Below are 23939 nucleotides of genomic sequence, written 5' to 3' on the forward strand. Positions count from 1 at the left end.
ACCGTGTTATTCTAGCAGTCACTTGGACCTTTTTTGTAACTAGCCAACTGAATGAGGTTCTCATTTACAGAACTGCACAACCTTCAGAGTAGCATGAGCAAACGCCTTGTAATAGAACACAGCTTTATTTATTGAAACAGTCTTGACTGATATAATCATACAAAGAGGTGATGGTGACAGATAAAAAAAAAAAAAGGTAATGTCAACAAGATGCGAAGGAAAAGTGACCGACAAGCACATGCCAGAGGAAAATATCCTGGGAATCATTCTGACAGTGGCAGGGTATTTTTTGCATTTATTTTGTACAAAAAATAAATTAATGAAATCTTTCAAGTTTACAGGAATATCTAGTTGTTTATTAATATCACATGTACTTGTTGATTAGTCCTACATGGTGTTATGATACTCAGCATTTTGTGTTAGGGCAGACAAAAGCAGACTGACTCAGATAAACAGGCCGGGAATAAAAAAAGAAAAAGATTGTTAATGAGAAATGAAACATTACAAAAGTGAGTTTGAGTGTGCACATTCAAAAATCCTGAATGTTCAACGTGGAACGACGAGCCAGCCATTAGGATCGCATTGCCTGAGCATTACCCCGAGACAATCCCCGAGGCCCCTGGGCAGCTCCCCGTTTGTAACCTTGTTGGTAGCCCTCCTGCAATACACAAGATGTATATAAACGTTTGCAAGTTCACAAGTAAATGCTGTAGGCTGCTACGGTGAAAAATATTTGAATTATTTATTTTTTTCCGTTTCAAAATGACAGGACAATCTTACCCTCTGATAGTTGTTAGTCGAATAGTCTCGGGCTCCCGTGTTGAATTGGCTTTGACCATAACCACTGCTCGGAGGGTTTGAAAAAGGAGGGCGGTAACCTTCATATCCCCCTGATGACAAGAAGAACCACATCAATTGTCCTACCCTTGTAGTTTTTGTTTTTAGGTGTGGCATCAATGTGATTCGTGGCAGGGCTAGGTCCCTTATCTATCTTCGCCCTCCCACGCAGGAATCCATAACTACAATGAAGCGTAACGGAAGACGAGTCCCAATTCGGACCACGTACCTCTAAATCCATTGGAGGAGCCTCGGTAGCCGTTGATAGCGCCTCTGCTGTTCCTTGCGCCGCCTCGAGGCACGGCCCTGCTGTTGTAGAAGGACTGGCCCGATTGGCCGAAGCCTGCACTGGCCGACGAGTCTTCATGCGCCACTGGTGAAGGCATGACTTGGGGCTGGAACCCGGCAACAACTGGAAGGCCACGCATGACTTAATACATAAAAATACTATACACAGATAGCTTTTGCTTCATGTGATTGATCGATCCATCCATCCATAAATAAAAAGGTAAATCTTCATTGCTCATTCACCAGATTGTAATGTCTCCTGAGGGATGTCAGGCTGGTCAGGCTCTGGCTGCCCACTAAAACTCTGCCCATAGCCTCCAGGAAATTGGGGCAGCTTTCGAGGGTCTGCCTGGCCGCCGGCTGGTGGCGCGGGTGCGCTCATATTAAATACCTAAAACACAGAATCAACATTTGCACATTAAGAATATAGCCCACTTGAAATTGAAGGAGTGAGATGGCGAGAACCACATGTGGACAGCTGAGGACTGAGACGAGAGAGGACATGCACGCATTGGCTGTACTTCATTTCGGTGAAATACTTCAGAACTGGACACAGGTACAAAGCATTACCGCTTGCACGGATTGGAAAGGCGCAGCATTGACATTTATGCCTCCAGTGTGGGTGGGTTTGGAGGCAGGTGGGAAGGCAGAGGACAGGGAACAAGAGGCAGACGACTGCTCAGAAGACAGAGACATGGCAGCCTGGTGGGTTCGGAAAAAGGGGGGGGGGGACAGGAGGAGAGAAGAAAACCAAGATTGTGGAGAGGTGAACGGATCGGAAGAGAAATTCTATTTCAGAAGCAAAAATATGCAGTAATTTGAGGAATTCATTTTATGAAACATTGCAAGAAAGTTACTTTCTTGACAAAATACTGTCTACAGTATGCATGATATTTATTGTATTGTAGCTTTGTTTTTTTAACGAGACGACAAATGTTTGCTGTCATCCATGAACATGCAGCACTTTTCTGGTTGTTTTTAAAATGCTCTACAAATAAAGTTGAGTTTGTGTCCATGTTGATCATAATATTCATGATAATACGACATGAGCCACTGTTGTTCTTTTTCTGCCTCTTACTTGTGAGGTTTCTTTTGGTCCGACCACGGCACTCATCGGAGGAAGTCTGGACTCCGAGTGAGCTGTTGGGAAGAAGGTGAGACAAATGTTCAAAAGTAGACAGTGATGGTCATTCACAACTTTAAAATTGTTTTTTTGTCAAATTGGAAAAGGACACAATTTGAGACTAGGATTGGAGAGGAAGGAACAGACATTTTCCAGATAGAATCTCTACCGTATTTTCTGGATTATACTTACACTTTTTTTTTCATAGGTTGGCTGTTCCTGTGACTTCTACTCCGGAGCGACTTAAACATGAAACAAATATATACTGGGGGTAATATATTTTCACAGGCAGCCACAAGAGGGTACTCTAGACTTACAGTATATACAATTATATACTATATATACTTAATGCAATTTATACTACAGTGTGATTTATGTATGTTTTTTTCTACCTAATTATGCATTTTTGGCCTAGCGCGATTTATATTCTGGAAATACGGTACATAGGAAACTTTACCTGATGAATATTTTGTGTAATTTTTACAAAATATATCATATACATTTGGCTTTGTCAAAAGACAATAAGTAATACTAGGGTGATCAAATATCCTCTTTTGCATGTTGACTTTTTTTACATCCGGTCTGGGAGTCCTGTTGTTGATTTTTTAAAAACAAATTCCTGAAAATGCCTGGTTTTATTCTTTTTCACGACAAATGGGAGGTGACGAGCATCATATTGCTACGACGACTGGTACAGTGGACTGCTGTCGATTGTGGGGGGTGCAGAAAAAAAAACCTGGCGGGTTTTGTGTGTGTTACATATTTACATATTTGTGTTACATATTTTAAAAGTTGATTTTGTTTAAAACAAGAAAGGCAAGTCAGCTTTTTACGTATCCTCACTTCCTGAGCATTCAAACAAAGTGCGGAGCCAGAATTTTATCTCACTGGGGACACGTGGTCACAGCGCAGGTTTGATCCGACCCCCTCCCCAAATTAAAAAAGGTCAATAGCAGGAGGTTGGCTGCTTGAAAAGTAGATCTTGGGGAAAAAAGGCTTGTGCTTAGAGCACAGTGTCATTTATTCATCAGTAATTGTCTTCATTACAATTATTGATGATTTATAAATGTAAATCACAGTAATAGTAGTAGATGGACGGAGGATGGATGACCTCATCGTATTCCCTGCCCAAGTGCAATCCCACCCTTGAGCATCAGAAGAAGCCAGTGAGGGCATACGGCAGTGTACTCACACGACACACAGGCTAACTGTTGGAGGTCGACGGTCTGCCCGGGCTTCATGGGCTGAGCTGACACGATGGCCGGGTCCAGCGCATGGCCATCAAACTCCAACACGGAGTCCTTGTGGGACCAAAACAGCGGCAAATCGTGATATAAACATGCAGACTAGGAGATGTCACGTCATTGGTCTGTCTGTCGCAAACCCTGGTTGCAATCACCTGCATGAAATTATATGTCCCTTGCATCTGGGCCATGAGGTCTTGCACCACCTGCTTTCTGATGACCGGGTCAGTCAACGGAGGTGCACCGTCATGATTGACGGCAGCGTTCGGTTCTGGCGGCAACTGGGCAGGGGGGGGCTGCTGCTGGACGGAATTCACCATCTTGGTGCACAAATACACGTTAGCAAAACGACTTGGGCGCACATCGTAAACAAGTACAGCATACCTGCACGTCCACTGACCACTCCTCCACGTGCTCTGTGTCGGTACTGCTGTAAGTGCTTTCCGGGATGAACTGTCTATTTACAAACTACAATTATAGATCGATTAGTCACAAACCAGAAAACAAATTTGAGTGTGGCAGTACAATGGGCACGCAGAGCTCACCTCTGTGGTTTCCAGTTGCACTGGCTGAGGATGATTTTCAGTAACTGTTGCTTCTTGAAAAGAAATAACGAAAAGCTTTTGGTTTCCTGCTGCACATTTAAACAAGCATCTTCTTCTTGTGCTAAAACCTACCTGGTTCAGATGGTTGCTCCCCCGCATTAGATTCATCCACCATCGTTTGCTTCTCCTCTACTTCCTCCTCTTCCTCCTCACATGTTCCATTTGGACCACTTGGTGCTCTGTCAAAGTAGCCACTCTGTAGCAACTTGTCCATGATGTCCTTCAGTGACTTGTCTGGAACAAGCACGGTCAGATAATTCAAAGGTGGACGAAATTCCACATCACATCGTCGTAAAGAAACATGAAAATGGGAGGGAAAGTATCTTCTAAATTCCAGAAAGCAGCTCAGCATTGTGTTGAGCCGCAGACTTAAAGTGGAAGTCAACCCCAAATTTTATTTTACAATAATAGTCTTCAGCCCCACTAGTCTAAACACGGTATTCTGATTAATATTATGTTTCTGGAATATAATTGAAGCAGCAAAATGCACTTCTTTTCATCCATCTCAGGAGGCGGCCATTTTGCAATATCATAGTTGCTCAGGGCTGAGCCGTGATTGGTTGTTAGCTGAGCCATGAGCAACTGTGTCAAGTGTCAAAATAGTTGCCGCCTGAGATGGACAATAGTTGCAAAGAAAATTTTGGGAGAGCTATGCCCAAACTTGCATCAGACAATACGAGTCAATATATAAGACATACAAAAAATAAGTGTCACCAAGCTTTTGATTGATGAAGTGTCAACTGATTGACACTATTCCAAATAGCACGTAAACAAAAATGAAGTGTAATATGCAATTCGAATTTCTGGTTAAAACAGATTGAAGAACAGATTATACAAGAAGCTTTCATGATCCTGCCACAGAAACAAAGAAAATGCTTACATGAGGTTCCTGCCACAGGCTTGTCCTTGCCCTCAAGCAGTTCCCACAAGTGCATTGAGGCCTCTTCATATTGTTCAGTCAACCTAGAAGTCAATGAGTGAACACGGCACACAAATCATTCAGTGTATTGAGAAATGATCTATCATTGCACCATTACGTATTCCTAACACATAACGTTGGATGAGGCGCTGGCAACCTGGCGGGCGCCACACACCTGACGTCACAGTTCCGATCAGGCCCGACAAGTTTGTAGAAGTCGTCGAGAGATGCAAGGTCAGCGTCCGTGAGCAAAGAGGAGCCCGAAGCATCGGGCCGCTTCAGATCCTGCCTGACATTGTTGTCTCCCAACTGGTCCAACAAAAACTGCAGCTCCAAAACCGTCTTCAGTCGCCGCTGCTCCATTTCCTCTCGCTGCAGCTGTTGGCGTCTTGCAGTTTTCTTCAACGTCTTCTGAATCTAACCACATACACACACCTTTACTGTTTTAGCTTAAATCATGAACAAATGAATAAAACAGCACCAACATGTGTTTACACTATTTTATTACATCATTGCCCCAAAAATGGATTTGTATCATTTTTATGGTTAGTAAATAGTTTGACAAAAAGTAGCTGACAACAGGGATAGAGTGGGAAGAACATAAAATGTATTAGTTTGAGTATATATTTCTTCAGTGAAAAAAAGCTACAATTAAAATGATAGAATGCTGGATGCCCTCCATTAATGATGGGCGTTTACAATGTCACATCTATTATTTTTGTTCCACTATTATGATGTCAAAGGGACCATGATATTACTTTCAGCAGAGGTGGGCGCGTCAATGAATTTTAAGCGTCCGTCATTCGGCAATAGTCAACAGTCGAGACACTCTTCTGTCATCGTCAACATTAAAAGCCGAACGCCATCATTCCGTCAGTGAAATGGGCGTCCACCAACGTTTGCCGTTATTCAAAGTGGGCATCTGTCATTGACCGACTGACAGGTCTTCTGTCAATATTGATGGATGTGCCCACCTCCCCCCCAAAAATTTTTACCCGTAGCATCATGCCCGCATGGAACTCCATGCTTAGGCATTATTGACACCTATCAAAAGGGGCTCAATTTTTAATCTAATTTAATAGCTCATTCTCTGATTCTCATTATTTGATTATTTAATTTGGAATATACATTTTGCTGGTTGTTCTATTAGGGGCAGTATTTGACTACAACTAACTACCCGTTTATAACACTAGGGTTTGATGTAAAACAAATGCATTGTCTTCATGTGGTCAAATTAATTTGAGAAAAGCTTACTGCAAACCTTAGAAAATCGATAAGTGCAGTGCAGTGTTTCCACCCCTAGGTGTCAGTAATGAGTAGGGCATAAGTTCAAAGGGGCAAGACAAAGTTAGGTTTGGAGAAAAAAAACACACACGCAGAAATTGAGACGGACTGACTACAGGCTTCGTTGCATAACAATACACTGTCCTTTTCTATATTAGAAAGAGGAAGCACCTTGACCCAATGACTTGTACCACAAAGGTTAAAGAAAGGTTTAGGAGAAAATAACATTTTTCTGGAGAGCCTTGCCATGTGCTCAAAAACAAAGGTGCTGAATGGACAAAGAAGAGATCTGTATCTGAAATCCATTGCTCTTCCTAAGTAACCAAATTCAATTCAATGATTAAAAATTAAAAATACAAATTCAATTTATATGATTTTAATTCAGTTTTTCAATGCAATTATTCAATTCAAATCTAAATTATTTTAGATTCAGTTACTGGTAGCACCTAAATTTCAGCCCATAGTTCTGTTCCAATTTCCAAGTGTTTGTGAATGCATCACGCGGCACATGGGAAAGCAAGGGGCAGCGCACGAGGAGCGAAGAATTTGAGGCAAACATTGGAGGTCTGTTGCTCGGATCGGCACTTTCGTCTGGCTGTTCTTTTTTTTCTCTGCGTCATCTACGGCCAAGAAGCTGATTGTGTGTTTAATAAGGTGAGATAACCAACCAGCATAAGCTTTTAACCTACTTGAGAGACATTACAGAAGTGGGCACCCGATAATGTTTTCTTTTCGTTAGTCCGCGACCCGGTTATTGATGATTAGATTAACCAACAAAAACCCACTTCTGGCAATGCTGAGTCCGCCAATTTGTCTAAATTTCTCGCCAATCGTCAGCAAAATGGCCGCCCGTCATTGACGGCTTGGCGGACTTTCTGTCAATATTGACCACCTCTGGCTTTCACTATCCAACCTACACACCTTGGAGAGGAAATTCAAGCCACATCCTGCTTTACTAATAGCTGGTGAGCGGAATAATCGGAGAACACATTACTTTATAAAGACATTATGTCCTGAAAACTTGCAAAGCTAATTTAGAACAAAAGCAATTTTTTGGACTCACCTCTTGGCCAAGCGTCAGAAAGCTCTTCTGCAGCTCTCGAGCAAACTCAATATTGGTGAGGATCTCCTGGTACTTTGATAAGGCCTCCTGCAGGCACATAAAGGAAAAGTGACTTGGCTAGATAAAACAGGTTGTGTACTCTATAAACATCCGGACACCGTATACATACCAGTTGATCCTGATTCAGGCTTTCACCTTTGCTCTTCCTTGCTTGGTAGTCATCCAATTTAGACTGAAAGAAGAGGATGGGGGTCAAAACATTATGCCGACGCAAGCAGGGCATTTCTGGTTTAATTTTTGGTCAATCCAGTTTGCACGGCCAAATTGCGTGCCTGGCCTGGATGCCTTTGAAGCAAAGATTTTGCTCCTTTTTTATGTATCAAAAGAGTTGAGTACTTACGCTGGTATCAGTCTTAAAAAAAAGAAAAAAGTGATATTGAACATTCTTAGTGCCTATTTAACTGCAGGGTGGATATTAGAACAACTCGCAGTAGTATTCAGCGCAGTGCTACGCCACTGACAGAGCAAAATGCAAACTGCAATAGCAAACTAGTAACGGAAACACAGAAACTTTGAAAAAAAAAAACTCAAATATCGCAAATAATATTTTTAAGCTCACACGAGGTTGCTTTTGAGATGTTCCGATATGGAAGTTTATCGCAAAAGTGTAATGGAAACTAGGGCCCAACCGATTCATCGGCTGCCGATTATTGCCCTTCGAGCATCGAGGAAAACCGATGCTTCCGACGCTGTGAAAGTATCCTGAACGCACCATTTTGCTTGCGTAGCATTAGCAACTAGCAAATGTGTAGCGTAGGGTATTCTGGTTATTCTGTTGTCCTCAAGTGTCCTTTAAACTGTATAATGACACCCCAGTTGGAGTTCACTGTAAAACTAAACACACAAGGTTAAGCATTAGATCCACTGTATATTGAAATACAAAACATGCTTCATTTTAAAAACCTCACTACCCTAGCGCTAATGCTAAAAGTGAAGGGAGGATCCCATTAAATTGTTAACCGGAAGTTAGCATTGACGTCGGGAGTGTTTTTCCTTTAAATAATGAATATTCACACATAAATGCTGTGGGAACACATACCCACAGGTAAGATAACACTACGCAAAGGCATATATTCTTCCCACGGTGTGAAAAACAAGTTATTTTAATAGAATTCAGTTGCAACTTCGTTCTGTGCTCACTTTAAGTGTGTACATCATTGATGCACGGCACCACAGAGACCAAAACGCACAGGAACAGTCAGTATTTGTTCTTACTGTTTTTTTCAGTTGCTATTATTTCTTATAGTTTTATTTTGTCATTGGCCTTTCAAGTTGTATTTAAAGTTGATATTTCAAAGATTCCAAGACTTTCTTTTCTCAAAATTCAAGGATGCAAACATCCAAGGATTTTTTTGCCTTAACACACTTCGGCATGACATGGCAAGAAATACAATCCCAGTGGTCCCAGGTTAGCTCAGTAAATTCCAAGACTTGTAAAAATAACACAAGATGAAAATATATAAAAGAAAAGGTGAATGATTTACAGCAGTTGTAAACAAGGAAGAATGGTTTTAATATTGCCACCTAAATCTATACAATAACTTTATTTACTTCATGAAATTTGTTGATTAGGTCATACTATGGACAGCTAAGGCTGTTTGAAAGCGCTATATAAATAAAGATAACTTGTCATTCAAAGCAGAGAATCTTAATAGCGAAAGTTTTTGGGTAAGTGACACCCATTAAAAATAAATGGTGGGGTAATTTTATGCATTATATATATTTTTAAATAATCGTTAATCAGTATTTTTTTCTGCCAAAAATCGGTATCAATTGAATGAAAAAATGCATATTGGTCGAGCCTTGATGGAAACATATTTTCGCATTTTTACTAGTCATGTGACCCCACCCGGTCATGTGGGTAGGAAGTAAAGAGGGTCATGTTAATCAAATCTGAAAAATAGTATGATTTATTTTTTAAACAGCTTGCATTGATTGCTCAAGAAATGACATTTAAAGGTTGTGGACATGATGATGATCACGAGGAAAATGATTGCGCTGTTGTTACCTTTTTTTTCTCCATGTTGCGAACCTTCTTGTCGAGCACACCAAGAACTTGCTTCATGGCATCAGACTGATTCCGGTTTCCAACCTCTGGAATGGCAGACTGGACAGCATTGTTGCCAACCATTGCTGAAGGCATCTAAAGTGAGATGAAAGAGAAGGCAGTGGGTTATTTGTGTATTTGGTCAGACTATTTTAACATATTTTGCGGGGAAACTTACTAATGTACAACTATCACTTATAGTTAGAACGTGAGAAACGTTACATTACATTGTGTGGGAGTCATACTGTTTTGTGCGTGTGCGCGCCTGTGTACATTGTAGTTCGCTTCTAAATGAGAATGTTCAAGACAGTAAAAGACACCAGATACAACAACTGTAGAATATGTTTTTAAAAAGTGAAAAGATCGAGGCGACATCGGTTCCTTTTAAGATGCTAAAAAATTGTTACGTAACGAACGCTAATTGAACAAAGTGAACACTTTCACTTTACTCCTGGCGTTCGTGAGTTGCTTTCGAGTATCTCGTGAAACGAAACAAACCTCGGTCACGGTTAACTCAATATTGCGTTTTTTAATTAGAGATCAACATTGGTCTCAGACTCCATGTCCCATTGTTAGCCTGCAAGCTAACCCCTCGTTGATGCTATGCGTCTATTTTATCCGGTTTCTCCAATGTCATTTTCTAATACATCGAAAATATATATTTTTGACATCTCCAAAAGGGGGTTTCGGTGACCATAAGTGCAGATAAACAAACAGAATCAGCGGATGCTGCGACAGCTCGTTGTGTAGTCGTTTCGGTTGAACGTGACAAAAGAGGATTTTGTACTTACTGCCATTCCGTGATTGCTGTACAAATATCATACCTTTATACTCTTTGTCTTCAAAGAGATTTACGTCGACTGGATTAACAACAATTGTGCAGGTGAACTCGAAGGCTTTCCCTTTCTGTGGTATTTTTCCAGAAGAGATGCTCGGGTGACACACAAACCGGCGAGGAAGGAACTGCTGTGGCTGCTCCTTGGCTGCTCGTGATGCTCTCTTGCTCAGCCAGGCAAAGCTACAAAGACCCTTCTGTGGTGCCCTAAACATTGCCTGAGTGAAAAATCAAAAATCAAAATAATAATCAGATACATACGTTTTTGTTTTTACTCTACTCGGGATACTCGAAAAAATTGTATAATGACAATTAGTTAAATTAAATTAAAACATAATTTTATTGTTTTCCATGTCTCCCTCCACCAACACAGCTGATTTGATGAACAGGATCGTTATCAGGCTTCTATAGAACTTGCTGATGAGCTGATTATATGAGTCAGCTGTGTTGGAGGAGGGAGACATGAAACAGGTGGGACAGCGGCTCTCGAGGACCAGGGTTCCCTACCTCTGTTATATAAGAACCGACTAACACCTCCATTGGCCCATTATAAGCAAAACTTGATTTTAGGACGGAAACAATTGAATATAACAACAACAACAACAACAACAACAAACAAGTGCAACAGCAAATACAATCTCTTAAATGAAAATAACGCTACCAAAAATCATGATTTTAAAAACTTTAAAAAGAAAATTTGTAAGCAATGATTTAATTGAAGCAATGCGATAATGAAACAATTCACGTATGAATCAAAATTATGTCAAAAGATCCATATGCTTTATATAGCAACAAAGTCCAAACAAACTATATTAATATACTGTATGTTGAAAAACACAAATTCAGAGCACAATTAACACTACGGTATTTAATATGCAGGATGTCTGTGATAAACCTTTTTTTATTTATTTTTTAACAAAAACAACAATTAGGCTTGTAAGACATGTCAACAAAATCATACAAAAAAGAGGTATTTGCCATATTTGATCAGTAAGTTGGTCATCAACAGGGAGGTCAAACCCACAAAAGGGGTGCTCAATATCTATTTGGTATTGTGACTACAAGGACTTCTGCGGCTACAGTAACATTTGTATTAAATTTATGTAAGAATGTATGTTTCTGTATTATTTAAAATGTTGTAGTGCAGCGGAGCAAGCAGAAAATGTCCTCCAGTCTTGACTCAATAATGAATGTGCAGTACAGCCCCCCCCCCCCCATTCCCAACAACAAAATGACATTATCTGATGCAATTACAAAAAACTAACAGAAGAGGGCAATGACGTCAAATATATTTGAATCATCAGAAGAACAAATATTTCAATAGCTTCTGCGTAAAAAAAGAAAGGTCTTTTAACACGTTGTGGTGCCATAAATCATTTTCTTGAATCAGCTTCGCGAGTTACAATGGTTGTTAAAACTTCGACTTCATTTTAGCCACTTTTAAATCTAAATCATAAAATCATAAGAAGCAATAGCCAAGTTGGATAGTGCATTGCAAAAAAAATAAAATAATTTTCTGTGACAAATAGCACTTTAAAGTGACCAAATAATAATAGTAGTAATAATAATAATGATAAAATATGTCCCTTTTTGAATTGTGCCGAAAGCTGCTGGAACAAAATTTCGTTTTGCTTGCATAATGACAATAAAGATTCTTAGCGTCACTTACAAGTTGCAAGGTGATTACATAGATTCAATTTCATATTGTCACTCAAAACAATTTATATGTACAACATCTTTGCATTGCTATCATAACTTTTAACAGTAAAATAATCCTTTTTACTATACTTCCTTTTTTTACTTTAACTATAATATAATATATTATACACAGTGTAAGTGATAACCCTATTTGATTCACTTTAGTCCATAACATACTACATTTAAAACATCATTTAATTTTAATGCGCAAATGTTTTACCGTTTATCCAAAACAATAAAATTGAAAGAACATCATTGAAAGTGAGAATAGATTAGAATAATGGCAAAATCAATCAAATCAATCTTCTTCTTTTTTTTATGGGGTTCTTCTTTCAAGTTCCAGTGATTTTTAAGATTGTAACTCTAAAATTAATTGTGTGATGACACATAATGTGCTTCATAATAATATTATAATAAAAGATAAGTCAAATTTTAGATTTTATTTTGGATACTGTGTGATCAAAAAGAGTGTCATATTTTTTGAGTATTTTGACCTTTCTCAAATTTGTGGCTTTCTGTGCAGAGTTGAGATTGTACAGAATCTGTAGCTGCTCATTGTGACGTAGGTTTGTGAATAATGACAACACATCCCTCACTTCTTCGAGACTGCGCCACATCGGAGTGGATTAAATATGTGCTGATGATTTATTGGCAAAAACCCACAGGAGCCCCACAAACACTTGAACCTCAGACCATTTGTTGTGTGGCTGAGTCAAGCACGAGAATCCATCTGCAACCCCTTTGGTGCCCCCTCCTCTTCCCACTCTCCCTTTCACACTCTTTATCTTTGCAATCTGCCATCCACCATCTTTTCCTTAAAAGTTTTCAGTGTCCTATAAGTCAGACACGTAAACGAAACTAAATTCTCAAACTCCTTGTTTGGTCACATGTTTGCAACATTGATCATTCATGGAACACGTGTGAAATACATTATTGTTGTCTATGCAGAATTGTATTCACTGTCATGCAAAGACTGAGGGATTATTTGTGGAAGGTGATCTAAGGCCTTTTCGGCAAGTATGATAATTGCTACTTCATTCCCGTAATAATAAAAAGAGAATACACCATTTTTCGCAGCACTGCATTTCCACACATTTTCACAATCCCCAAATGGCATGTTCAAAGACTCTGATTTATTATGTGTTGTACCACAGAGTGGCTGGAAAACTGCACCACATTCATTATCACATTCATTGAGGGTATGGACTGAGTGTAAGTGGTTGTGCGATGATGCCTGATGTTTGGTAAGAACTGGCTTGTGCGCACAGTGTTTTGCCTTTAAACGCTAATGATCAAGATGGGCCTGAAGGTATTGACAAGCGATACAAATCCAACCATGTGCACTCTGGCAGGCGTTCCCTTGTTAGTTGGCCTCTCATTCACTCCAAGAAAACTTGCACTATCATTTTCGGCTTTCACTTTTCCATCATAATTGCAGTCTGTATTTCATGTTTGCAATAAATGGCAATTGTGAGGTTTTTTTTGTTTTGTTTTTTTATGCTGATTTTTTTTTCAATTTACATGTAATTGGGTTGTACATTTAAATGTATACACACACAAAAATATATTCATATAGTGGCCAGAAAGAAAACGGACATTTCTCAGCAACCAGTCCCAGCATAAAGGCTGAGTTACATACAAATGAACCAGTTGCATTACGGTACTTCCTGCTGTCGTTTTTTTATGACGCGTATCCTTATTAGAGTCAAGGGTGAGCTGGAGACAACACTTTATCAAAAGTAATTTGTTTGAATATGTATTTTTTTTTTTAAATCAGGTGGAGAAATTCAGCGGGGCCACGGAAAACGTCTGTTGACCGCTTTCAGGAAATTCTCAAAGTTTGGGGACTCTGTGGTGGACTTTCATATCTCTGGGATTGCCTTCGCCTCGAAGGAGGAGGATTGTGGTTTTTATCCTGGAAGCTACGAGGGAGTTTGCCCAATCTACTTGGAGAAGTCTACTTACGGGGTGGTGTGGCTCAGTGGTACAGTGGTCGTCTCACAACCCAGAGGTTGTGAGTTCGATATCATGCCAGTCAAATGTAAAGCGCCTTGAGGTGGAAAAGTGCTACATAAATGAAGTACCATTGGTGGATACTACAGGAGCATGGTGTCAGCGTTTGTTCTGCATTGCCAGCACTAAGTCAGATTTGTTTCCATCAAAGGATGGACACTGTACTGAGCTCTTAAAAGAGAAAAAAAAAAAGGATGGACACTGCCAAAGCTGTCCCTTGTCACCCATTTAGTTTACAACATTTATGGGCAGAATTTGTAGGAGCAGCCAAGGATTTGAGGGGCTCCAATTTGGTGACCCCAGTGTTACGTCTCTACTTTTTGCAGGCGTCATTTTGTTGGTGGTAACAAATCACGATCTATAACTCTCATTGGAGAGGTTTTCAGCCGAGAGTGAAGCGGTTGGGTTGAGAATCAGCACCTACAAATCCGAGACCATGGCCCTCACTTTTCAGTTGGAAACGGCAAAGTGCCCTGTTTGGGTCAGATATGTGATCCTGCTGTAAATGAAAGCGTGTTTTTTGTGTGTGTGTTTTTTGCCGTTTTGAGCGTGTAGTGGAATCCTGTACAAGCCCTTCCGGCTTCATTCTCTCCTTGCATTGTTTTTAAATTGTGCCAAACAAACAAACACACAGAAATTATTCTGCACTTGTCTGTGATTAAAACTATTTCTAAACATTGTCAGTCACATTACCATTTGGACTGCCTTAAATGTGACTGCCAAGTCTAACCTGTTTGGTAGCTTTGTGACAGGAAACGAACCCTGGAGCTAATTTTATCCCTGTGATATAATTGTGTGTTAAATTTCCTGTTTAAAAAAAAATAAATAATCAAACCATAGAGTTAAATGGAATAACCTATAATAAGATAGCTGTGGTGCATGAACATTAAGTATGGGAATGGAGCCTGGGTGTGTCTGGGCTGCATCAAGTTTCTCAAAAAAGGGGTTCAAGTATTAAAAAAAAAAAAAAGTACAAATAATCAATCTTCTGAATCTTTATTGATAACAATTCAGAATTTTTTTTCAGAACGTGAACAATATTGGTGACCCGGCTCTCTCGATCATCTCCCTGAAACTTTGCATACTCCTCATGTCTGACTTCTTGAGCACCGCAACTTTGTGCGTTCAGGACATGTCGGGTGTCCCTGTGTTCAACAAAATACATTCAATACATTTCCCTTTTAAAGCTCTCATTATAAAAAGAAAAAAGAAAAATATGGAGGCTGCACTAACATGCAACTTTTATGTCAAGCGGGGGCCACAAAATTATAATCCTGCTGGCTGCAAATGGCCCAGAGCCGTGAGTTTGAGACCCCTGCTCTAAATTGCTGATCGTTGTGAATGTGAATGGTTGTCTATTTACTCTGCACTCCGATCCTGGTCATTTTGGATGAAAACTTAAATGTTTCACAACATTTTGAAAAATCCAAATATAAAAGAGGACGTGAGGATCACGTTTCATCCAAACAAGTCCAACAAGAAACATATTTAAATGTATCCTTCCTGTAAAAGAACCACAAAAATGTCTCATCCCTCAAAATATCTTCTCTTATCAAATAACTTTGTTGTAAAAACTTGCAGCACAACAGCTTTAAAAGTGTGCTCAGGTGCAATGGATGCTCCAACAACATGCCCAAACACTGTCATCTTATAATAATAACAATAACAGTAAGTTTTGCATTCACCGCATGTTAGGTCAGACTGAAACTAACATGTGCAGACATGGACAGTGACAAATTCAAGACATTTTCAAATGAGTGTGCACTGACATATGCATGATTGTAGTCTTCATGCCAAATCCGAACACACAAGCAGTTAACATCTGGTTAACATCCTCGGAGAAAGTCTCTGTCATAACTACCCTGTGTCCCAGAATTCCCTAACTTCTCCCAAGATGTTTTCACAGAAACAGAGAGTGCCTGGACCCTGTCACCATTTTGCCCAATACACAGACTACCTTAATTAAATCAGCTTTAATTGCCATGTCAAATGACGGGAATAACATGGAGCTGTGTGCATGTCTTCCCCACCCATTTCTCTCTGTCTTATTGCTGTTGAATTGCTATGTACATTCTGTTGTGCGGCGGCTTTGTCATGTCTGCATGTGGTGAGTGACTGAGGGAGTCTGCAGATTATCTGGGGCCAGGCACTAACTACATTGAGCCTGAAGAGCATTTTTAGCAAATGCTGATGTCATATATGCATCGGACCGCTGTACCAGTAGGCACAAACTCAACCTAGACTCACACATGGGGACATGAAGTCAAGAGGTGTAGCAGAGGCACTGGGAGTTTATACCAGAATGAGCTCAGCTGTATAAACAATTTCATAATTTAATTATTCTAATAATATGCTTTTAATAAACAATAAACAAAAAAACAAAAAAATCTAAGCTCCATTGACCTCCATTGTAAACATTACTCTAATTTTACAGAATTTATTGTGTAGTGGGACAAAATTGTGTAATAAAGGCTGCAGATCCAGTAGTACTGGAGGTGGTGTGACCATGCATTTATTATGAAGTTATTTGGAGAACTCAACAATGCAATGAGGAAAGTACAACTTGGCTCCTTTCCCATGGTTACATTCTTCATTGCAGATTTTAAATGACAAAACAAGACTTCCAACTGCAGGGCGGCATGTTGACTCTAAATTCCATTAAATGAAGACTAAATCAGGGGTGGCTAATTATTTAATTTTTTATATCATAAATATTAAATTATTTTACATTGATTTTCTTTTTTTAATCAATAATGTAATGATTTTGTCATTAAAATGAATAAAAATAACTGAATTGCAAGCTTGATAACATTTCTTTGATGTGTCCCACTGTACGTGTTTACATTTGTTGAATTTTGACCTTAGAATCTCATCTAACATGAGATCCAAATGCAACCTGATGATTCTTCACAAAAGCCCAACCCAGCTGGTAAATTTCCAGCTTCTCTGAGACCTGAGGCGCAGACACCGCAACCCTGGAGCGGGAGTGGGGCCACACCGGTATAAAACCCGTGACCCACACCCGCTTCTCTCTCCTTTCCTCTTTTCCTTTGGAATTTCTTGCTCTGGGTCACACTCCGGACTGATTCAACAAGGTTCTCATCCGTTATTCTAAAAATGATCAAAAATAGATGTGGTGCTCCGCAGGCAAGTCTCAAAATTAGTTACATTTGAGTATTAAGCAATAATGAACAATTATTGATTTAATAATTAATTGAACCAATAACATACATAAACGACCTATCACTAACATCACTGAATATTGAGGCGCTTAATTGCTAATGCAAGCACACATTTTGAAGCGAGTCAATTTGTGGACGATCTCAAATGTGTTACCTTCCACTTCATCTGGCCATTAGAATGGGTCTTAAATGTAGCTGGCCAAAACATGCTTAATTAAAATTAAACTACAGTAATAAACTCACTACCAGAGGGTGCTGGAACTGCACAAATGGAACGTAACACTCACCTTTTTAACAGATGTGCTGCTTTTAATATCACGACATGACGACGATGTGGCAATTTTAAGATCACAATATTGCCGTTATCGTGGCTTACGGCCACAAGATCAGTTGTTGTTATTATTATTATTAGTAGTAGTATACTAAAATGAGAACTCTGGTCTGATATTGTAAACTGAAATTGGGCCTGATTATTACTTGATTGTGAGACCATGTGGAAATATCAGGATCGCTCTAGGATTGACTGGCAAGCAGTTCATCTTACCTTTGATGCCACTGACGACAAGCGATATTGAAAATTGATGGCTGCATTAATAAAACTTCTCAAGACCAACTATTTGTTGTTGTTTTTGTCACCAATAAGTATTTTCCAAAACAAAAAAAAAATGAAAATGTACGAACAAGCTTAAACCAGTTGTCTGTTACTTAAAAAAAAAGCGATGTTTTGAACTGCAGCCCTGGAGGGGTAGACGGAATGTTGTTGTGAAAAACGCCTACCCAGTTACCCTACCTAAATATTATTTATCGATATTTTGTCATGCATGACATAACAATTAACGAAGCAGTGCACATATTGCTGCAGCTTCCCTATCAACATTGACGCCATCCCATTTTAATAACTTTGCAGGTATTTGTGTTGCCATGTTTTTACATTTAAATCAACTCTGTGCCTGTGTGATATATTCCCCTTTCGTGAAAGACACGACATCCACATATAGATGGTGGGCCGGGGGCAGATTTCAACAATCTCCAACGAGGGAGGACTTCATTATTTGTTAACATCAGCTTCATTTTTCAACAAATGAAACAGAATTGGTTGGCACTCTTATCTCTTGCAAGTTCTGTATTGTGACAAGCGTAGCCTTTATCAGTAAACATTCTGTCCAAGTGAATTCTTATCCTACTTTGATGAAAAGGACATACAGTATATCCTTCACATTTGCAATGACAATTGGCCAACTTAAATTTCCAGAAAGATTCCACACGTGCTGCGTCTGATGCTTGTGTAAAGTACAAACTTGACAGAAGGTCCTTGGTTCGCATCCCACGTAGGGCTTTTTTTTTTGTTGATTTCTTGCAGAGTCAAGTAGCAGAATTGGAGAATTGAACATCCATCTAATTTCCACATTTAAAGAAGACGCGGCTGTACTGCAGTGCCTGGCCAGTCTTTTTCGTCTTGGCCACTGCCACAAGAGGAGAGCCGGGATTTTACTGAACCGGGCGTCTTACTTCTGGGTTAAAAAAATAGCCAGCAAAATAACTCACATTACCATCGCCATGGTGTCAAAGGTAAGATTTAAATCATATATATGCCTATAGTTAACGGTGGAAGGGCTCAAAATACCGTGATACGGTCCATTTAATAAACTAACCCATAACATCAATTTGTCAGATTGAGTGCATGGCTTATCAAGCCCTTCACTGACTGAAGCTGCATGGCCATATGTCGCATGAAACCTGCATAACTTCCATCAATATGTCCCCCCCCCCCCCCCCCCCACACCTTTTGTGATGAAAACTGTCAAATTAATTTGAGATGAATATTCAGCAAGAAAGAAATATAGGTTTGGGTCTCAAGCTTCACAAGTGCTTGACCAAGACTTGTAGACAACATTAGGCTAACAGTTAAGTGTTTAACACTTTAAACAAATAAAAAAAGCATGGCTAATATTTTCTAAAAATATGTATACTTAGAAGCTGCTCCTTTCATGCATGATTTTTTGTGTAATGTTTTGCCGTGTAACTGTTTACACCAACAACTGTTGGTGGCTATTGGTTCAACTGACATAATAGGCTGCTGTGTAGCCAGTACATTGAATGAAATTTACAACTTGATTTTGGGAAATTGTGCAATAATTACGAGTGCCTACAAACAAAATCTGATTAATGAATGAATAAACTTCAAAACATAAACCTTGCAGGTCTTCCTTCACCAGCAATCATTGATTTCAAAATCTAAAGCAGCTCCGGCCCACCTCCTAATATTCTTAAAATACTTATTGCACACATTGCTTTTTTTTTTTTTTTTTTTTTACTTTTTGAGTCCATAATAAACCAGACTATTGTATCCACCCGCATGAATCCTCAGGATCAGAATTAAGCTACGTCTCTTCTGTCAGAGTGTTTGTTTCTCCCTGACAGGAAAGAGAATAGAAACGCTTCCACTCTTCATACAAAGACACCCAGAAACGCATCTGCATCCCCAATTTGGCTTGACAATGTGAAATCATGGAAAACCTCTTTAAAATGACCCAAAAAGTTTCCAATGAGAAATGTCAACTAATCAAGCAGAACTTAACATAATCTAGCTAATGTTAGTGTGTGTAAGCATATTTGGCCAAAGCGAAATATCACTTATAATTAAAGTCGACATAATTGTGTTTCAGTGCACTCCAGGACGAAAAGCCCACAGGGCCGAATCATTTGAATGACCTTGTGGATGCAATCAAGAGCTCCATGTCCTCCAGCAGTTCGCTTGCCTTTGTTCCACAAGACCATCTTAAGCTTTTGTCTTTGCAGCTAGTTCGACAAACCAAACAAAGAAAAGCAAAGTTGGAGCCGTGATTAGAAAAATCAACAAATTCTCAACAAGACATGAGCACATGAGCCTCCAGACGTCCTGGCCTCAGATTAGCTTCTCTGGAAAGGGTGAGTCAAAAAGGAACCAAGAGTGAATGTTCGATTTGGAATGTGGAGACCAGAGGTGTTTGATCTGCCATCATAAAGATCGGCCTATCTCAAGTAACTTGATCATATCTGTCATGTCAATATTGCCAATATCAGTTCTGTTTTCTTTTAATTAGAGGGACACTCTGTGCATTCATGCCAAACGTGGTTTGGGTGAAAAGTCAACAGATCCACTCTTTGAGAGCAGCTGAGCTAAATTAAGGAGACTGTTTGTTCAAATTAGTCATAATTGTTGAGAGTAGCAGATAGTAGCAATGTTTAGCATTATGGTGACATAGCATCTTCTGAAAAACGGAACCAAAGAGGGCTCAGAAGCGGATGACTGAACACGACACAATAACTGCCAGTCAACATGATACCAGTAAAATGCAATTCCTCAGAGATCAGTGCTGGGAATAATACCGTAGGTAACATTTTATTTTATTCATGAACGGAGCGATCTAATTAATTAAAAGATTAAATGTGTTACGCTACAATTGATTTATACTTGTTGGGGCAACTGTCCAGGGAGTCAGCTTTGCTTCTATTGAGTTTACACCAAATGTTATTTTGTTATTGACGAATGTCACACCCAGCTTCCTCTAACGTTACTTGTGTAAGCAAGATGCATGCGGAAGATTTAGCTCAACATTCTTTGCAGCGGTTCACGTTAAAACGTTTGGTTAGTGGAATCGATTGGATTACAAACATTTGCCGATACTGCCCGGACCGGACGACATGGCAATGTATGCTCTAAGGTAGAATTGCTCTCAAAACACAGACATTCTTGCGTCTTCTGTACTTTCGGCTTTTATTGCTTGCTATGTGCATTTATCATTTGTGAATTCGAGGTGAAGCATCTCGGATTCTTTTTAAGCCTAGTTAGCTAGTTCCCTGACCGCGCTAGCTAGCATGTTACAACAAGAACAATATTGTTGATTCATCATTTATTTTTGTACACTTTAACAACAATTTCAACTTTTGGGCTGCTGGAAAAGGAAAATAAAAGACCTTAAGGAGGGATCTCAAAATCAGAGCTAGTGGCTCACATATAGCACAATTGCATTATGGTAAAGGCATTTTTACCATCTTACAATGACACTTACCTTAATCAAAACGGTCACAACACACTTTGGTAGACTTTGTTGGTTGGAAATTCTTTCAATGTATCTTTGTAATTCCGGACACTTCCCATTCGACATTCCATGTAGCAGGGGGAAAATGACGGCACGTGAATGCTATTTAGAAGTTTCATTTCACATTTTTGTTCGCCCAATTTTGCACCCATGAACGGAACACGTGTGCACCATTGTGAAGCGGTTTGTGAAAATCCAACCCTTCACACGGTTTATACACGTCTAACGCTTAATTTATTTAACTTTTGAAATGCAAAATGAAGAATATGTAATACTATAAATCCTTGTACTTCCGGCAGAAGTTTGTCTTCTTTGCCTGCCATTTTGAAGACAAAGAAGAAGAACGCTAATCAGGACAACTAGCTTTTGAGGATTTACAGAGCCAAAAGGCTCATAAACTCACCTGGATTGGCTACAATGAGTCGCGGAATTTGGGTTAAGGTAAGCCATTTTAAACTAAAAGGAAATACTTTAATGTAGTTATTAAGCGGACATTTCTCCGCTCACATTAAATTCTGAATGCAACCTATAATCGACGAGTATTTCCCCCCATCCATACTATACATGCAAGTATGACACTAAGAAAATGTCACTGAGTGCCTTGAAGAACAGCTGGTTCTCACATTCAAATACAAAATATAAATAAATAAATTACATGACTTAAAGCTACTGAAAGTAGAATATTCCATTTCGAAATCGCTACTGCCACCTGTTGACAAAAAATGAAACTGCGCATACCATTCTTCACATACACACCAAGCACAGTACGTCAGATCCGCAGACAGGGCGCGGAAAATTTTAACCCGATTCCAGTCTGAAAACTATTGGCCAGAGACTTGCAGGAGTACCCATTGTGAACAGTTTAAGTGTTAATCTACTAATTAGAAGGCATTTCAGTCATAAATGGTCAAATAAAAAGCTTACTGTTCATTGTCATTTTCCTCCCGTCATGCTGCCAGTTTTTTGCCTTGTTGTCCTCCCCACGTTTTGTTTCACTTGCCATTTGGAGTTCGCTTTTTTTTTCTTTTTCTTTTTTTTACATCACCTCTGCCTCCTTGACCTGCTTCCCTGCGTTTGGGTCCGCAACCACCACTGCCCCTGACAGGATGAATCGACGCAGACAGAGGGGAGACTGGAGACTAACTACACACACTAACGACACAACAAGACACACCTGGGGCAAAACACAAGTGGCTGAGGGCACTGATTGGTTGACACGAGGAAGGGCAGGATTACACTTAAGAACAAGGGAGACACACAAGGAAAAACAGAACCCAAACATGACAACTGTAAAGTTATTTTGGGGAAAAAAGTTCCATATTGCAGCTTTAAGCCAGAAGTGAAAATGAGTTTATGATGATATTTTTATTACCTAATTTCCCGACTAATGCTTCACATGATGTTAAAAGACTGTTATGAAGTTGTTGTTTTTTCTTGGTGCGAAACTTAAAAAAAGCTCTATCAGCCCGCTTCTGTAATGTTGCCCATTTTGAAAATGTGAGCCATGTTTCCTTGTCTCTCTTCATTTTCAGCGGACGGCTGACGGATGCATAAGTGCCACGGCTCGGCACACCCGTACATGCCTCTGCCTAATTGTCCTTCCCTTCCCACACATTGCGTGCTTCAGCTCAGATCAGACAACGTGTGCCGCGCAGACACACACAGACTTTACACATATGTGTGAAACACTTTCAGATCTGTTTCAAGTTTCACTGTGAACTGCTTAAAGATGTGCGCAACTGTGCAGATGGCGCTGAGGCTGAATGGAGGGGGCACCAGCATATCAAAAGATGATGATCATAGCAGCGTATTAGTAACCAAGCAAATGGTGCTTGAAGTTCTCAGCGTAACATTACAGTTGTTAAATTGTGGTGAAAGGCTTTCCAGGATTGTTTTGAATGATTTTCCCTTATAGGCCCTTAAGCCCACCAAAGCGAGGCGAAAATCTACCAAGGTGCTCGCTGGAAGGGAACAATTTATTTGACAAATCTAAATGCAAACGTTCCACCAGTGTTTTAAGAGAAATCAATACACTTTTAAAGGCAAACAGGGCAATTACATGCAATTGATATATGCTCAGGGGCCTACTTGCCAAAATGAAAACGGTACACGAGTCCTTGAATGAGTTTCCAACCATAATACCATGTGTGAAAAAGAAAAGAGCATGGCCCTCACAATTAGAAAATAATGAGATGATCTCTAATATGAAAAACAAATCTTACCTTCTAAGAGAATCAAAGAGACATTTTGTACGTAATTCTGGTCATTTGCAGTAGACGGTGGCAATTTCCAGCCATTTTCGCCTGCTTTTGTAAAAGAGCCAGATGCCCCATGCAGCCATTTTCTTCTGGGCTTAGTTTGAAATGTAACTGCAATCAACCACAACAAGATTTCAGAGGCCTTACATTTATCCTTTGGAAATCCCACCAAACGTGAGTCGTTTTAGGAATTCCGGAGCAGCATGCCAACTGTGAAGCCTCCTCTTCTCTCACAAGCACTGCACGGAGGGCAATTTTCCTCCATTTGAACTTTACAAAGCTGCCTCACCTGGAACCAATCAGTAACACAATCGAAGGGTCCTGACTTGAAAGCTCATTCCTTCTCTTTGATAGTCTCTTCTTGTTGGTAGCCTGCACGGAGCTGGAAAAAGGCCTTTTGT

At 39.7% G+C, this 23939-nt stretch overlaps 1 protein-coding gene across 3 annotated transcripts; it reads right to left on the reverse strand.

Moving 5' to 3' along the window:
• Positions 1-112: 112 nt before the first annotated feature.
• On the reverse strand, positions 113-22266 carry LOC147177484 (caprin-1-like). 3 transcript variants are annotated; one of them, XM_086070384.1, is made up of 18 exons: positions 22205-22266; positions 10295-10523; positions 9432-9566; positions 7533-7595; positions 7364-7450; positions 5192-5433; positions 4978-5060; positions 4170-4331; positions 4038-4087; positions 3877-3960; positions 3648-3812; positions 3441-3549; positions 2204-2265; positions 1696-1827; positions 1369-1516; positions 1067-1249; positions 781-890; positions 113-658 (listed from the first exon to the last, which is right to left on the reverse strand). In XM_086070384.1, the coding sequence occupies exons 3-18, from the start codon at positions 9564-9566 to the stop codon at positions 572-574; spliced, it is 1902 nt and encodes a 633-aa protein (XP_085926510.1). In that variant the 5' UTR covers positions 10295-10523; positions 22205-22266; the 3' UTR covers positions 113-571. The 3 variants fall into 3 exon arrangements, with proteins under 3 accessions (XP_085926510.1, XP_085926508.1, XP_085926511.1); XM_086070382.1 differs by having other exon boundaries at positions 4038-4090; positions 22205-22257; XM_086070385.1 differs by lacking the exon at positions 1696-1827 and having other exon boundaries at positions 4038-4090; positions 22205-22252.
• Positions 22267-23939: the final 1673 nt, after the last annotated feature.

The sequence above is a fragment of the Leptonotus elevatus genome, chromosome 3, assembly GCF_054856555.1.
Source record: "Leptonotus elevatus isolate MCC_2025b chromosome 3, RoL_Lele_1.0, whole genome shotgun sequence".
Classification (NCBI taxonomy): domain Eukaryota; kingdom Metazoa; phylum Chordata; class Actinopteri; order Syngnathiformes; family Syngnathidae; genus Leptonotus; species Leptonotus elevatus.